General features: G+C 36.8%; 2 protein-coding genes across 4 annotated transcripts in view; both read left to right on the forward strand.

Moving 5' to 3' along the window:
• Positions 1-3477, forward strand: part of LOC127649494 (gastrula zinc finger protein XlCGF8.2DB-like) — a 163622-nt gene extending 160145 nt beyond the window's left edge. For both annotated transcript variants that reach the window (XM_052134611.1, XM_052134612.1), the window contains exon 3: positions 1857-3477. In XM_052134611.1, coding sequence (XP_051990571.1) covers positions 1857-3112 — 1256 coding nt within the window. In that variant the 3' untranslated portion in view covers positions 3113-3477. The remainder of the gene's footprint in view (positions 1-1856) is intronic.
• Positions 3478-11721: 8244 nt separating this feature from the next.
• The window catches only part of LOC127649500 (gastrula zinc finger protein XlCGF8.2DB-like), a 74395-nt gene continuing 68516 nt past the window's right edge, over positions 11722-17600 (forward strand). Inside the window, exons 1-2 of one of the 2 annotated variants that reach the window (XM_052134628.1) lie at positions 11722-11868; positions 14894-15004. In XM_052134628.1, coding sequence (XP_051990588.1) covers positions 11829-11868; positions 14894-15004 — 151 coding nt within the window. In that variant the 5' untranslated portion in view covers positions 11722-11828. The remainder of the gene's footprint in view (positions 11869-14893; positions 15005-17600) is intronic. The other variant, XM_052134630.1, reaches the window with a different exon arrangement.

The raw sequence follows: 17600 nt of genomic DNA on the forward strand, positions 1-17600 counted from the left end.
AGGTATACATAGCCGTATTACGTCACTTCATTCGACACAACGTCTCGTTCCCTGGAGGTTACAACAGTAACCTAGGAGTTATTCCTCTCTCTCTCTCTCTCTCTCTCTCTCTTGCTGTCTCTCCGCTTTGCCCTTTCCCTCTCCTTTTGTTTTTTTTTCCACCCCTCGTCCCCCTCCCCAGCCCTAGAGAGGCGGGGGAAAGCCTACCGCTGGCAGGGCCAAAAGGGCACTATGCACACCCGGCCCCCAATCAGGCTAATCAGCCGAGGAGAGGGATAAGTGCGGAAAGTGGCAGTTCGGGAGGGAGAGAGCCACATGCAGCTGCAGTGTGTGTGTTTATGTTTTGTGACCTTTGTTTTCATTAAACATTATTTTGATGGTTCTTCCAGTTCCAGCCTCCACCTTTCCATTTGAACCATGTTACAGTAAAACATAAAATAATCTGTTGTTGTAGTGCATTCAGTATAGCACAGGGTGAATAGAAATTACATAATGTGATCAAGTCCTGAATGAGTAGTTTTAGGTCAAGTAAATCTTTTTGTATAGCACTTTTCAGTTCTATAGAAGAAAAAGAAAAATACAGAAAAATGTGCTTGTCAATGAGCAGTTTGATCGAAAAACGCGATTGAAAATCATGCCTTAAATGATTTGTCTTTAGGCCTTCAGTGAGCAAGTTAAAGGTGACTGTGGCAAGGCCAAAAATGATATAAGATATTAGTTAATGGAGAAGAAAAAAAACTTGAGGGAAACCAGGCTCAGCTGAGGCAGCCAGTTCCTCTCTGGCTGGTTTTAGGTCTTATAAACCAAGTAATGATAAACTAGACCTCTACAGCACTACAGGCAGGTTTGGGAGGGTTACTTTTTAAATGTATTCCACTACAGATTACAGAATATATGCTGTGAGATGTAATTTGTTACATATTCCGCTAGATTATTCAAGGACAGTAACGTATTCTAAATACTTTGGATTACTTCTTCACCACTGGTAGATTGTTTTGATTATAAAAAAGACAAAATACACATGTTAAAAATACATTCTCTGAAAAACCTCTTCTTTCTAGAAAAATAAATTATAATCCAACATGAATTTTCTTGATTAAAAAAATATGTTCGTGTCTGGTAACGTGCATGTAAAATGGCTAGAAATAGCATTTTAGCTTAGCATAAAGCTAACAATTTACACAAGGTTTATTTCTATTCCTTCTGCTCCAAACTTACTTCAGACTTACTTCTCTGTCTGCTTGTATGAATGTAACATCATAAGAAAGTTTTTCACCGCTGTTCAAATGCACTTTGAATCACATCATTTATATGTATAAATGTTTTCCATCTGAAAGGACTAAATATTAAATGAAACAAATGACAATAAAATGCAAAGTAATCTCTTCAGTAATCAAAATACTTTTTGAATGTAACTTTATTCTAATTACCAATGATTTAAATTGTTACTGTATTGGAATACAGTTACATATATTTTGTATTTTAAATATGTAATCCCGTTACATGTATTCCGTTACTCCCAAACCCTGACTACAGGCATAACATTACTGTCTTCTAGCAGGTGAGGAGACATTTTTCATGGGCAAAAATTAAGTAAAGGAATGTCGGTGCTGCTCTGAAGTTACCAAATAGGACACAAATCATTTTCAATCAAAGGGAAAGGATTTTGAAAGCAACTTTTTTTTTTTTAAAGCAATTCCAGATAAAAGCCACTGAACATGTGAATTAGCTTTTTATAAAATAAATCACAAAAATAATAATTGACTTCTGTTTATTTGGTTCACTTTTATCTTGGTGCATTTCACATTTATCCCTCTTGTTTTGATTTTTGACTTTATTTTGTAATTTTATTTTAGATGTGATGAAGCTGAAAGGAGAAAGTCAAGAACTGCATAAAGAACTGAATGAAGAGGAGGAGAAACATCAGTATAAGGAACCTGATCAATCTTATAGTTGCACACGGACTGAAAAGAAATTCTCACATAAAAGAACTCGAATAAAAACAGACCGTTTTTTCACCTGCCCTCAGTGTGGAAAGAGGTTCACATGTAAAGGAAACCTTAATAACCACATAAGAATTCACTCTGGAGAAAAGCCTTTCAGATGTCAACAGTGTGGCAAGAGTTTCAAACAGAAAGGAAACCTTAATAGCCACAAAAGAATTCACACTGGAGAGAAACTTTTCACATGCCTCCAGTGTGGCAAGAGTTTTGCACACAAAAAAAACCTTGATGTACACATAAGAACTCATACTGGAGAAAAGCCTTTCACATGTCATCAGTGTGGCATGAGTTTCACACAAAAAGGAAACCTTAATTTCCATATCAAAATTCACACTGGAGAGAAGTCTTTGACATGTCATCAGTGTGGCATGAGTTTCACGCAAAAAAGAAACTTTAATTTCCATATCAAAATTCACACTGGAGAGAAGTCTTTGACATGCCACCAGTGTGGAAAGAGTTTCAAACAAAAAACGGGTCTTAAGAAGCACATCAGAATTCACACTGAGGAGAACCCATACACATGCCTTCAGTGTGGAAGAAGATTCACAGAATCAAGTACCCTTAAGGATCACATGAGAATTCACTCTGGAGAGCGGCCTTTCACATGCCTTCAGTGTGGAAAGAGTTTCAAACAGAAAACAAGCCTCAAAGTTCACATGAGAATTCACACCGGAGAAAAGCCTTTTGCTTGTCTTCAGTGTGGGAAGAGTTTCGCAAATAAAACAACCTTAAAAGCCCATGTGAAATGTCATTCAGGAGAGAAATTACATCACTGTTCTCAGTGTGGAAAGAGTTTTTCACAGCTCACCTATTTTAAACGACACCAGAAAATACATACTGGTGTGAAAGCTCATGTGTGCTCAGAGTGTGGTAAAGCGTTTGTCCAAATCAGCACCTTGAAACGTCACCAAAGAGTTCATACAGGAGAAAAACCTTACAAGTGTTCACACTGTGAAAGTAGCTTTGCTTATCCAAGACTCCTGATAACACACAAAAAAGTACATACTGGAGAGAAGACTTATGACTGCACTCAATGTGGGCGGAGTTTCAGCTTGCCAAGTGCTCTACGACGACATTTAAAGAAAAATTGCCCAAAGTTGTCACATTGAGCAAACTTTATTTTTTCACAATCTTTCCCTGCGTTTCAAACGGGATAAATCCACCTCTGAAGGGAACTTCAAATGGACAAAAATCTTGACCCCACCATGTTGAAGGGCTCATAATTAGCTGCCTTCAAAATTAACTTTTCTGTAGAGTTCGAATGATGGACACCGCTGCCAAGCGGACCAGAAACAGACCATATGTCATAAATCTGCATGTGTGCATAGTGTAATGTAAATTAAACCACCTTCAACTGCAAACACACTCTGGTTCTATTTGCCAAAACATGTTGGTATTTTTAAAAGCTTTTAAGTATTGTAATGAACTTTTAAAAGTTTTTTAAATGATTGTTTTTTTTCTTCAGAAGCCCTAAACATTTTAAAGAACTGAAAGTATTTAATAGTGAGGCAAAATTGTGTGCAAATATTTCTGATTGGGTACAACTGATGTTCTTGTCCATCAGCCTAATAATGGCTTCTTTGACTTGGATAGATGATGTTAAAGTATGTTCCAAATAAGCAATATTTTTTAAATAGTAAATGGTCTGCACTTATAAAGCCTTAACCTTAGCGGTATTCAAAGCGCTTTACACTGCGTCTCATTCACCCATTCACACACACATTCACGGCAAAGCTGCCGTGCATGGCGCTAGCCTGCCATTGGAAGCAATTGAACCAATTGGAAGAATTGAACCACCAACTCTGCGATTCATGGACAACCTGCTCTACCACCTGAGCCACAGCCGCCCTGCACACTTCAACCCTTCAAATCTCTCACACGGGAGGGTAAACCATTGAAGGGATAAGGGCATTAGGGTGACCCCTTCGGTATGGAACACACCCTTTATCATTTCAAATGGGCTTAACGTCCAAGGATGGACTTTGTCTTAACAGGATAGGGTTCTCACGCTCCTTGAAAGTCCTTGAACGTATTTGGATTTCAGACACATCATTTCAAGGACTGGAAAGTCTGTGCTTTCCGCAGCTCATTGGACACTTGTTGAGTTTAGTTTGAGTGTGCAGTGAGCCAAGGAAGTGTGTTGTCACATATTTGTTAAACTTAAAGCTAGGGTGTGTAATCCAGAGAGGCTAGAAGTTAGCAAGCTAGCACCTCTGAAGCGAGCCCGCCCTCACTTCAGAGGTGTCTCCAAAGCCGCGCCTCATCTATCGCACATGATCACACACAGAGCAGAGTCTAAGTGCCAGGAGGAGAGACATGATTAAAAATATCGCTCCTTTTAATGATTATTTTACCTGTATAAAGTGCAAGCGTGTAACATTGGAACAATTTAGTTTTGCCTTATCTCATCATTCCAACTTTAACATGAAATGCAGAAATAGCAAAAATGCTACAAGAACTACTCACCTGAAGTGTGAAGAAAAAGCTTAAAGGAATAGTTCACCCAAAAAGGCCGTCCAAGATGTATCAGAGTTTCTTTCTTCATCAAAACAGCATTTAAGATTTTTAGGATTTCATTTCAGGCCTCCTCTTTTAAACAATGCAAGTGAATATATGAGGGTGAGTCAATTATCAGCAAATGTCCATTTTTGGGTGAACTATTCCTTTAAGAGACAACTTCAGCATACCGATAAATACCTATTCTTTCCTCTCCATCTGACCTATACAGGTATTTTCTCTGCCTTGAGAAGTCCATTTAAATAAGTAATCCTATGTTCCGATTTATATAATATAAATAACATAATATTAATATACTCACATAATATTCTAAATATCATCTTATAATCTATCTTTCATATACTTATCTATTTTCTATAATCATAACTGATTAAGCAGCACGATTTCATCTGGCAATTTACATGACATTTTGTCAACTTTAAACTGGTGAGAACTGACCAAAACTCTTAAAAGGATAGTGCACCCAAACATTATAATTCTGTCACCACTTACTCACCTTTATGTTTTTGCAAACCGGAATGATTTACATCCGTAGAACTCTGAAGTTATAAAGTTAGGCAGATTTTTGTTCCCAGTTACAATTCACTTGCATTGTATGGAAGAAAAAAACAGATATAGGCCTGAAACAACATGAGGTCGAGTAATCAAGAACAACAATATACATGTAAGTCAGCACATGACTGCACACCTTGCTGGGAAACAAGTGACTGAAGAGAAGTGCCTGTAGGCTGTATACTTAAAAAAAATAAAAAAAATAATACTAAATAAGTACAATACAGAATCAATGTTATTGTAGAGTAAAATGGAGCTGGGGTTCCACGGGAGCAAAACTTGTATGTTAAGGCCTGAGTATACTTCGGTTGTCCTTGTCTGTGCACATCGTCAATGCGTACTTCTACAGCTGACTGTACTAAAACAGTATCATAAAGCAGTCGTAGTGCGCATGCATCGAACATGTTCATATTCACTCTCAGTCAGAAGAGTTTACCGTGAAAATTTTGAAAAAGAATTACAATTTTACATTACATGAATTAGGCTGGAAGTATTGTGACCACATTATTTGTATAATATTTATCTCAATACATGCATTTGAGTTTTATGCTACATGTAATAACCAGACAATTAGTTAATGTAATTAATTCAATCAACATTTTTAATCAATTTAGAGCCTTAAAAATATTTCTTATGTTCGTCTTGCGCTAATTGTTCTGTCTCCCTCACTTATGAAATGATTGCTACGCCCCTGTCTGTAGAGGACTTCAGGACAGATCCGTGTTCCAATTTAAGGACATTATTGAAACCTTTTAATAACAATAAGAAATTTTTTTTTGCGATAGCAGGTTCTGGCTGTATCCTGTAGTTGGCATGAGAGCTGAGCACACTGCCCCCACCTATCAGTCCACATGTGTTCTCAAATAACTTGAGCTTACTCCACACCAACCACTGTAACTTTAAAAGAATGTCATATAATAACAACAAAATAAGCACATATATTTCATTACGCTTATAAGTGGAATTTCAATTAAAGCACTCTATATTAGTCTACCAATGCAGACTAGCCGGATCAATTAGAACACGGGTTAGCGGCGTTAATTAAATGCATTGTTGTGAGGTTATTAGGGCTGTAATTAAGGCTTACAAATCAAATTATGAACATTCACAATGTATTTTCATTCTGATTAAGGAAGTTAATTAAATAACTAATATGAAGCAACAAATTCATGACAATTTTGCAAGATGAACTTCTGACGGAAAGTCTATTCACAGCGAGATACATTACATACATTTCATACATACCATACATTTTTTATTAAAAACTATTTCACCCACTGATGCTATGCAAACATTTATACCAGTCTCCTGCCCTGCCCAGCTGTCATTAATATATTGAACACAGTTAAAACTTTACATTTACCTAATTTGGCATTACTGTTGATGCATTTTGAGGAGTATATTATCTGTGTTTTGTATGCGAGTTGAGATGAGTAAAGAGCGCTGTTTTATATTTATTTGCACATGAATATTCCAAAACAACTCCTGAAACCAATTTCTCTTTTCATAATGCCTGGATTAACTGCATAGTATAACACAAGGTACAGTGATATAAATACACATGGAATAATGTACATTACGATTAACAGGTATAGTAAAAAATATTATGCATAATATTAAATAGAATAAAAAGAAAACTCTGACTCACAGTCATTCTGCAGTTCTTTGGTCTACTGTAAAATAATGCACTTCATTTTGGGGGGGATATTTTACTACAAGCTTACAGTGCAAAGGAATTGTCGAACCTCGCTGCTATTTTCAATACCATGAGAAATAGCAGGCACAGTTATATATACTGAAAAATGTACATCAGGGCAAACACCACCTCTGCATGCCCTACCAAGGAGGAAGCGGGAACCGGAGTGAACAATCAACAGACCTTTAATTTCAAACTGTTCTACAAAATATGGACGCACACACGTGTCTTTCTCTCTCTTTCTCTCTCTCTCTCTCTCTCTTCTGTGCATGTTGTATATTTTTACACTGGGAAAATAACTTGTATTTGACCAAAATTCCATTATCATCTGTGATATGTATGTATTATGGTGTCAAAATAAAAGTTAGTCAAGAAATATGTACGAATGAACCTAACGTCATCCATGTTTCCAGTACTTTCTGACAAAAAGCACATGAACACGATGTTCTGGCAATTACCACTTCAGATGAGGGAAGAAGGACAATTCCGATAGCACATATAGGCAGCATTCTCATTGGTCAGTCAGTTTTCATCGCATTCTGAAGAAAAAAACTTGGACCACTCTCCATACAAAAATAAAACCCTTTAACCGCGAAAATCCTTTTTCATGCCAAGAAGTCAATATGAACTTTCCACATGTTTGTTACAATATATTTTATATTTTGTAACAAAACAATTTTATCTATTTGGTATAAATTCCAAAGATGGACTTAAAGAGACTACAAGAATGATATGGTGTTGGAACTCTTGGATGAAATACTATATGGCCATAAATATATGGACACTCCCTTTTAATTAACACATTTGGCTCTTTCTTTAATTTAGGTGAGGTCTAACTGAATGGTACCCCATACAGTGGAATTCTTAAGACCTGACCATTTGCTACGCCTAGTCTTAAAGGAATAGTTCAACCAAAAATAAAGAATCTCTCATGATTGACTGACCTTGAAGCCATCCCAGATGTGTGTGTCTTTTTTTCTTCAGCAGAACCAAAATGAAGATTTTGATAAGCGTATTTCAGCTCTGTTTGTCCATACAATGCAAGTGAATGCATGGTTGACATCAGGCTGCTGGCTGTTTGACGGTGCAAAATTAATATTTAGGCAGCATAAAAGAAATCAACACAACTCCAGTGGATCAATTAATGACTTCTGAAGCAAACTGATAGGTTTGTGTAAAAAATAAATCAATAATTAAAGCGTTATAAACTTTAAAAAGCCTACAACTCCCATGGGGCCCAGCTCGCGGCCATTGGGCCTATTTTCCCCTATCTGTGTTCGCGGGAGGAGCAAACCCATATAAACGCTTTCAGTGGGAGACGTGGTTGCTGACATGGTGACTGTGTGCAACTGTTAAAGGTGTCTGTGTAGTGCTTGTTCAATGCACAGCAGTCCCTGTGGAATTTACCCATTTCTTGGACAAAGAAGATCAGATAAAAATGCTTTAAAATGTCACTTTTTATTCCAGCCCATGTAAGAATATTATCCATTCCGTTTATGAGAATAATTAGGCAAAAACCACGTTCACGGCAATATCCAGCTCATTCCTATGGGAGGTTCTTGTCATGGCATATACAATAATCAAGGGGGCGGAACTTAGCGAAGAGTCAATTCCAGTTGCCCAGCAGAGGTTGTACTTCCTTCGCCAGTTGAGGAAGTTCAACCTGCCACAAGCGCTGCTGATACAGTTCTATCCAGCATTCACCGAGTCTGTCCTCTGCACTTCAATAACTGTCTGGTTTGTTTCAGCTACAAAATCAGATATCAGAAGACTACAAATGAAAGTTCGGACTGTTGAGAGGATTATTGGTTGCCCCCTGCACTCCCTTTAAGAACTGTACACTTCCAGAATGAGGAAATAGGCTGGAAAAATCACTCTGGACCCCACTCACCCAGCCCACCCTGTTGTCTTCTGAGCACCAGAACCATCAGGCACAGGAACAGTTTTCTCCGTCAGGCTATCAATCTCATAAACAGTTAAAATGATGTGCAATACACAGCTTAGTCTTTTTATATTTATCCAACACATCCAACCTCTTCTGCCATTACATTACATTCCCTTGCACTGTATATAACAGATTTGTATTTGCACTATGTATATATGTGTATTTTATGTGTATTCTATATACAGTGCATCAGGAAAGTATTCACAGCGCTTCACTTTTTCCACATTTTGATATGTTACAGCCTTATTCCAAAATTGATTAAATTCATTATTTTCCTAAAAATTCTACAAACAATACCCCATAATGACAACTTGAAAGAAGTTTGTTTGAAATCTTTGCAAATTTATAAAAAAAAAAAAAATTTAAACAAAATCACGTGTACATAAGTATTCACAGCCTTTGCTCAATACTTTGTTGAAGCACCTTTGGCAGCGATTACAGCCTCAAGTCTTTTCAGATTTAAGTCTGGGCTCTGGCTGGGCCACTCAAGGACATTTACAGAGTAGCCACTCCTTTGTTATCTTGGCTGTGTGCTTCGGGTCGTTGTCCTGTTGGAAGATGAACCTTCACCCCAGTCTGAGGTCCAGAGTGCTCTGGAGCAGGTTTTCATCAAGGATGTCTCTGTACATTGCTGCATTTATCTTTCCCTCGATCCTGACTAGTCTCCCAGTTCCTGCTGCTGAAAAACATCCCCACAGCATGATGCTGCCACCACCATGCTTCACTGTAGGGATGGTATTGGCCAGGTGATGAGCGGTGCCTGGTTTCCTCCAGACATGACGCTTGCCATTCAGGCCAAAGAGTTCAATATTCGTTTCATCAGACCAGAGAATTTTGTTTCTCATGGTCTGAGAGTCCTTCAGGTGCCTTTGGCAAACTCCAGGCTAGCTGCCATGTGCCTTTTACTGAGGAGTGGCTTCCGTCTGGCCACTCTACCATACAGGCCTGATTTGTGAAGTGCTGCAGAGGTGCTTCTTCTGGAAGGTTCTCCTCACTCCACAGAGAAACGCTGGAGCTCTGTCAGAGTGACCATTGAGTTGTTGGTCACCTCCCTGACTAAGGCCCTTCTCCCCCGATCGCTCAGTTTGGCCGGCTGGCCAGCTCTAGGAAGAGTCCTGGTGGTTCCAAACTTCTTCCATTTATGGATGGAGACCACTGTGATAATTGAGACCTTCAATGCTGCAGAACTGTTTATGTACCCTTCCCCAGATCTGTGCCTCGACACAATCCGGTCTCGGAGGTCTACAGACAATTCCTTGGACTTCATGGCTTGGTTTGTGCTCTGATATGCACTGTTAACTGTGGGACCTCATGTAGACAGGTGTGTGACTTTCCAAATCATGTCCAATCAACTGAATTTACCACAGGTGAACTACAATCAAGTTGTAGAAACATCTAAAGGATGATCAGTGGAAACAGGATGCACCTGAGCTCAATTTTGAGTGTCATGGCAAAGGCTGTGAATACTTATGTACGTGTGATTTAGAAGATTTCAAACAAACTTCTTTCACGTTGTCATTATGGGGTATTGTTTGTAGAAAATTTGAGCAAAATAATGAGGAAAAAGTGAAGAGCTATGAATACTTTCCGGATGCACTGTATACTTTATCACTGTATTCTATCCAATTTTTTTTCTATTTATATTTATTTATTTTTTCTTATTATTTTTTTGTATTATTATCTCTGTCTTGTTGCTGTATTGTATTGTTGTACACTGGAAGCTCCTGTCACCAAGGCAAATTCCTTGTATGTGTAAGCATACCTGGCAATAAAGCTGATTCTGAATTTGATATGGGCTGCTATGCACAGCAGCTGGTGGTCATGTTTTAAGGAGTAAACAGCCATTAACCAAGAAGAAGGGGCAGACAGCAATTCACAAATTTCATAATCATCTGGGTGTTGAGAGGTTGGGATAAACAAACAGGAATGATGATAATATTATTAGCTACCCGTCTTTGTATAGGACATTGTGATTTAAATTACACATGATAAAAAATAGGAAAACATGCAGCAGAAAAATTTACAAAACACAAGAGATTTTGGAGCAGATGGTCTGACTTTACAAAATGTATTTAAAAGTGATTCTGGACTACAAAAGATTAGTTTTTAAAAAAAGGTTTTAGATGACAGTATTTAAGTATTCAAACAAGCATTAGATTAATGAAATAATATGAGCCGTATGCCTATTGTGTATGTGCATATACTGTATATACTACTGGTCAAAAGATTTGAAACACTTACTCATACTTTATTATCATTTTTTTCTTCACATTTTAGAATAACAGTAAAGTCATCAAAACTATGGAATAACTTAAAGGGAACTATTGGAATTATGTTGTGACTAATATAATCCAACATAAATCAAAACTGTGTTATATTTTAGCATCTTCAAAGTAGTCGCCCTTTGCCTAGAATTTGTAGACATTGACATTTTCTCAAGCAACTTCTTAAGGTATCACGCTAGGATGGTTTTTAAACAGTATTAAAGGAGTTCTCATCTATGTTGGGCACTAATGGGCCGCTTTTCTTAATTATATGGTCCAAGTCATCAATTCCAAAAATGTATTTTTATTATTAAATTTCAGTTTTGTAATGAAATATGGTAGCATAATTAGATTTTTGACTACAAAACTAATTTCAAACATTTAAGCATACGCCTTAAGATCAAAGATTTTTAAGATCATGAGAAATATTTCAGTCAAGTGTTTCAAATCTTTTGACCGGTAGTGTGTGTGTGTGTGTATATATATATATATATATATATATATATATATATATATATATATATATATATATATATATATATATATATTATATATTATTATTATTATTGTTATTATTCCCCAACCTCTCATCCTTCCAAATCCTTTCGTGTTAAACACTCCAGTCCATTTGGTGGCGGTAGGCGGCAAAGCTGGTTTGCCCAAAATAACTCTACAGAAGAAGAAGAAGAAGAAGAAGAATCTCTGACAGATCTTGTGACGTCATAAGGACTGCGACACGGCTAAATCTCCTGTCAGTGGCTTTATTTTGACTTTTTATTAAAAAAAAAGAAGTTAAGAAACATTGTTTTTCATTTGGCTTCTGCCTGTTTAAGGAGGTTTCATTGAGATATATGAAAAAAAGAAGATACGGTGCTGCAAATAATGAAATTGGTGAGTTTCACCCGTTTTATATTTAAAATGTTCCCTGTATCAGATGGGTTAAGTGCAAGTGAAGAGCATTAAATCGCAAGTGGAATTCTTTTATTTGCAACACTAAAGTATTATAGGCTGATATGGGTCAATAATAGGACTATACTCATATATATATATATATATATATATATATATATATATATATATATATATATATAATAGCCTGAAAAAGTTAAGTAAATAATTGTTCCATTTTAATTGAAAGGCCTGTTGGTCTAGTGGTAGTGTGTTCGCTAACCATGTTAATGACCTGCGTTAAGTCCTCTGTATATCACTAATTTGATAACAAACAAATAGTCATAATCACATCCTTTACTTTTCATATGTTTTGTGCATGACACTGCCAAAAGATGATCTTTCAGAACAAGTGCAATTGAATTTTTTGAAGAGCAAGTACAAAGGCCAAATTGACCAATGAGTGAAAATAAATGATACTCTGAGAAATAATGAGGAAGATCTTCAGAAACATCATGATTTTTTTTTTATTTGGCAGATTCTTTCATCTTAGTAGATATAAAAAAATATATAAAAAATGTTTTCTTAGTAATTCAACCATTCTCAGAAAATGCAATAGATTATACTGTAATATGGCACTAAAGGAATGAGGCATTTGAAAATGTCTCCCAAGGATGAACTATTGTGGAGGTCCACACATTTTTTCTTAGATGATTTCTTTTGATTTTCCCATGTCAAGCAGAGGCACTGATTTTGAAGGTTGGCCTTAAAATACAGTGAGGAAAATAAGTATTTGAACACCCTGCTATTTTGCAAGTTCTTCCACTTGGAAATCATGGAGGGGTCTGAAATTGTCATCGTAGGTGCATGTCCACTGTGAGAGACATAATCTATAATCTAAAAAAAGAAAAATCCAGAAATCACAATGTATGATTTTTTTAACTATTTATTTGTATGATACAGCTGCAAATAAGTATTTGAACACCTGAGAAAATCAATGTTAATATTTGGTACAGTAGCCTTTGTTTGCAATTACAGAGGTCAAACGTTTCCTGTAGTTTTTCACCAGGTTTGCACACACTGCAGGAGGGATTTTAGCCCACTCCTCCACACAGATCTTCTCTAGATCAGTCAGGTTTCTGGGCTGTCGCTGAGAAACACAGAGTTTGAGCTCCCTCCAAAGATTCTCTATTGGGTTTAGGTCTGGAGACTGGCTAGGCCATGCCAGAATCTTGATATGCTTCTTACATGTGCTGGTTTAAGCAGGGGAACCTTCCATGCCATGCATGATTTGAAACCATGACGTCTTAGTGTATTACCAACAGTAACCTTGGAAACGGTGGTCCCAGCTCTTTTCAGGTCATTGACCAGCTCCTCTCGTGTAGTTCTGGGCTGATTTCTCACCTTTAGGATCATTGAGACCCCACGAGGTGAGATCTTGCATGGAGCCCCAGTCCGAGGGAGATTGACAGTCATGTTTAGCTTCTTCCATTTTCTAATGATTGCTCCAACAGTGGACCTTTTTTCACCAAGCTGCTTGGCAATTTCTCCGTAGCCCTTTCCAGCCTTGTGGAGGTGTACAATTTTGTCTCTAGTGTCTTTGGACAGCTCTTTGGTCTTGGCCATGTTAGTAGTTGGATTCTTACTGATTGTATGGGGTGGACAGGTGTCTTTATGCAGCTAACGACCTCAAACAGGTGCATCTAATTTAGGATAATAAATGGAGTGGAGGTGGACATTTTAAAGGCAGACTAACAGGTCTTTGAGGGTCAGAATTCTAGCTGATAGACAGGTGTTCAAATACTTATTTGCAGCTGTATCATACCAATAAATAGTTAAAAAATCATACATTGTGATTTATGGATTTCTTTTTTTAGATTATGTCTCTCACAGTGGACATGCACCTATGATGACAATTTCAGACCCCTCCATGATTTCCAAGTGAGAGAACTTGCAAAATAGCAGGGTGTTCAAATACTTATTTTCCTCGCTGTACATCCACAGGTCCACCTCCAATTGACTCCAAGTAGCCAATCAGAAGATAATTGCCTAAAGGCTTGACATAATTTTCTGGAATTTTCCAAACTGCTTAAAGGTACAGTTAATTTAGCGTATGTAAACTTCTGACCCACTGGAACTGAGGTATAGTCAATTAAAAGTGAAACAATATGTCTGTAAACAATTGTTGGGTAAAATTACTTGCATGATACATGCACAAAGTAGATGTGCTAAACAACTTGCCAAAACTATAGTTTGTTAATATGAAATCTGTGGAGTGGTTAAAAGTGGTCCCCTAACTTTCCCTGAACCTCTTAATTTCTAGAAACTTTCTGCAACCATGCTGCAACCTCAATTAATTGCAATCGATTACATATTATTCTTTATTGGTTTTCACATCTGTTTCTTGTAATGTGTTATTCATGATCACATGGACAGAAAACAATGTTGCAAATTTTGAAATGTTGAGATATGCCTCGATATGATTCGTCTGTTTTTTGGTTCGCAATATATGGCATATGGCAAGCAGAATGGAGAAGTAAAATTGTCCCAAATATGCTGTATGTGTGTCATGTCAGCAAAGGGAATGCCTCATACAGCCCCAGAGTATGCTGCTGCTGCTCTCTGCAACTGCCTGTATCGCCTATGCCTATACAGCTGTCTGTTAGGCAATATAAAACTAATTTTAACGATAATGGTTCGGTCAAATATAACAGTTTTGATGGGGGGGGGGCGCAGTGGTCTGGTAGGGGGTGGTATGGGAGCTGCTTAAAAACCTGTGAGCTATATGTAGCCTTTCACGGTTTAATTAATATTAGCTTCATGTAAACTTTTTGGTACGGTTTGGTTTTTTCCAAATATTTTAGAAGAAGAATGTGATCATAGTACAGTTTTTCTGGTCCCTTGAAACATTGCATGTGGTCTATACATTCAAATTATTACCTTCACTTAGGGCCATTTATTGTGTTTTTTTTTGTATTTTATTTTGGTGCCAAATCCTCATAACTTTCTGCCCTCTCCCTATCCTTAGAATTAAAACTGGAGATGGAGTTTGTTAAAGAGGAGTTTAAAGAGGAGAGTGAAGATGTCAGTATTTCAGAAACATTCAGACTGAAGAATGAAGATACTGAGGAACAAAGAGGTTGGTGCCCATTCTTGATTTTATTTAATGACTGCTGAGGAGCATGAAATCAATACGTCACCCAAAAATGTCAATTGTCATTACTGTCATTACCTGTATTAATTTCTTTTGCGAAATACTAGGGATGTCACTAACTATGTCCATCCAAGGATTTGTTTTGAATTGTTTTTTTTTTACCAATATAGCTGATGGAAGTGTTGACAAAGTATTTTTTCATTTAACCTTAGCGCATTTAAAAAACATATATTATTTCTCCTTTATTTAACCAGGTTATTCATTTAAGAACAGGATTCTTATTTGAAGTAACAGCCTGGCAACAGGACAAAGCCTTCTGAACACCAACAAACATACATGCAATACACTGAAACACACAAAGCATAAATCCCATGTCAAAGGTTGTGAAAAACTAGTCTAGAAAAATGGAATTAACACAAAAAATGTTGGACTGATGAGGGGACTGAAGATTTCCTAAATTTACAATTACATGAACTTTATTCTTGCTGGAACTTTTTCCAGACCTTTTATGGACTGTGCGTTGACACGTGAGTAAAGATTACGGCATGTTTTACCAAAATGCCCAGTAAAAATAACCCCATTTTATATTAATCCTGTGCGATTGACATGCACTGTCCAGCCTGTAAGCCTTATTTATGGTTGTTTAAGTTCTCAGAGTTCTGAAGTGGATGTTTGCCAACATGAAGATACCAGAATTAATTTATTAAAGTAGTCTGGAGCCCAGCATATATATACGCGTAGTAGCAAGTCAGCTGCCTACATTTTCGGATGCAGCCAAAGGTAAAATTAGATCTTCAGAATGTTGTGCATTGGACTATTGGAGTGCATCTGGCAAATTAAATGAATATAGCAATATTTCTTCAGATTTGTCTAACACAATGAATGGCTGTGGCCAGATATTGTTTCTGCTATCATTTATGCACACATTGACATATTACACACAGCAGAGTAAAGGGAACACTTTAAAGTGTATAAAGGGTATTACCTGATAATTTAAAAGTGTTGCAGAAAACCGAAAGAAATTGGCAAATTCTAGGCTTTTTTTTGTTGGAAGAGGTGGACAGAGTTTTAATGTCAATTCCAACATCTCTTTGAAAAAATGACTGCATTTATTATTATATTTATTATATTACAAATGATGCTGGCTGTTGCAAATGCATGTTTGTCTATCACGTGCTTATTTACCAATTGGGCTGCAACTAACGATTATTTCGATTATTGTCTAATCGAACTATTATTAGAACAATTATTTGACTATTTGGTTGATTATTGCAATGATTAATCATTAGCGCTTAACCGACTCTTCAGCTTGTGCCCAAACTCAAAAGGTTGTATTAAACGTAAAATCTTTTAAAAATACCTCTAAATGACATTCACTTTTTATTAAGTTTAACCTGTTGATATGCAATCACCCGCACGTGGTACTGCAAATAATCCTATTGTTATCAGCTGTTTTTGTCTTGTTTTCCATTTTAAAAACCCTTAAAACAAGAAACATTTACTTGAGAAGCAACATATAAGATATTAATGGGGCATTTCCACTGCACGGCACAGCTCTACTTGCTTTTTGGGGGTTTTCCACTGTGGATAGTACCTGGTACCTGAGTTTCCAAGCGAGCTGAGCCGATACTAAATGTGACGTCAAAATCCTGCAGATCACTGATTTTTCAGAGAGAATCGTCGCTACCAGCGTCACTGGATTTTCAACACGGGACCCTATTTTCAACCCGCTAGTTTTAAAGTTAGCAACAGTGATAGCAGTATAATTTGTTCACGCGACTTTTGAATTGTAAAAAGAAATGGCTGTGTGCAAAACCATGCTGTGGTCAATAAACAAGGTGCAGACGTTCCTCTTATTAGTAGCTGAGGAGAGGATCCAACGAGAGCTGAATGAGGCGACTCAACTATGACGATCGTCCTGTAATCCCACCCACGTTGAGGCGGCACTAAACTGCAGTGAAAAAGCAAGCTCAGAAAAGTAAAGCGAGCAGAGTTGAGTCGAACTGTAACGTGCGGTGGAAAAGTGCTATTAGACTGCTTTAAGAGAATGTATCTTAAATATAAGTGTATTTTGTATATACGTGTATTTTTTTACTTTGTTGTACTTCTGCAAGTGCAGTAAAGACTAAATATACGTGTATACTATTCTCTAAAAGCAAGTGTAAATATCTTTTATGTTGCTTCTCAGGTGAATGCAAATTTTTTTTTAAAGGATTTTTAGATATTTGTATTTTAAATATTATATTTAACATTCTCAGATAACAATTTTTTTAGTAAGTAAATTTAGGCTTATTAAAGGAGTTTTAGATATTATTTTTGGAAAACAAGCCAAAACAAAAACAAATCAGAAACATATTTTGTTGTAGTGTATAATGGGGCAAAGACTTCCTCTCTCGCCTTTCTGTTCACTTCAGTCCATCTTTAGCTCTCTAAAAAAACAAACTCACTTGTATTAATAAAGCTGCTTATTGCCAATTTTCTTCACGATAAAAAAAATGCACAGTGACATATGATATATTATGATTCAATAAGTCACTAGCCATAATAAATAAGTCACGAGTTATAATCTAGCTGCAGCAAG

Source organism: Xyrauchen texanus, chromosome 9 (assembly GCF_025860055.1).
Source record: "Xyrauchen texanus isolate HMW12.3.18 chromosome 9, RBS_HiC_50CHRs, whole genome shotgun sequence".
Lineage (NCBI taxonomy): Eukaryota > Metazoa > Chordata > Actinopteri > Cypriniformes > Catostomidae > Xyrauchen > Xyrauchen texanus.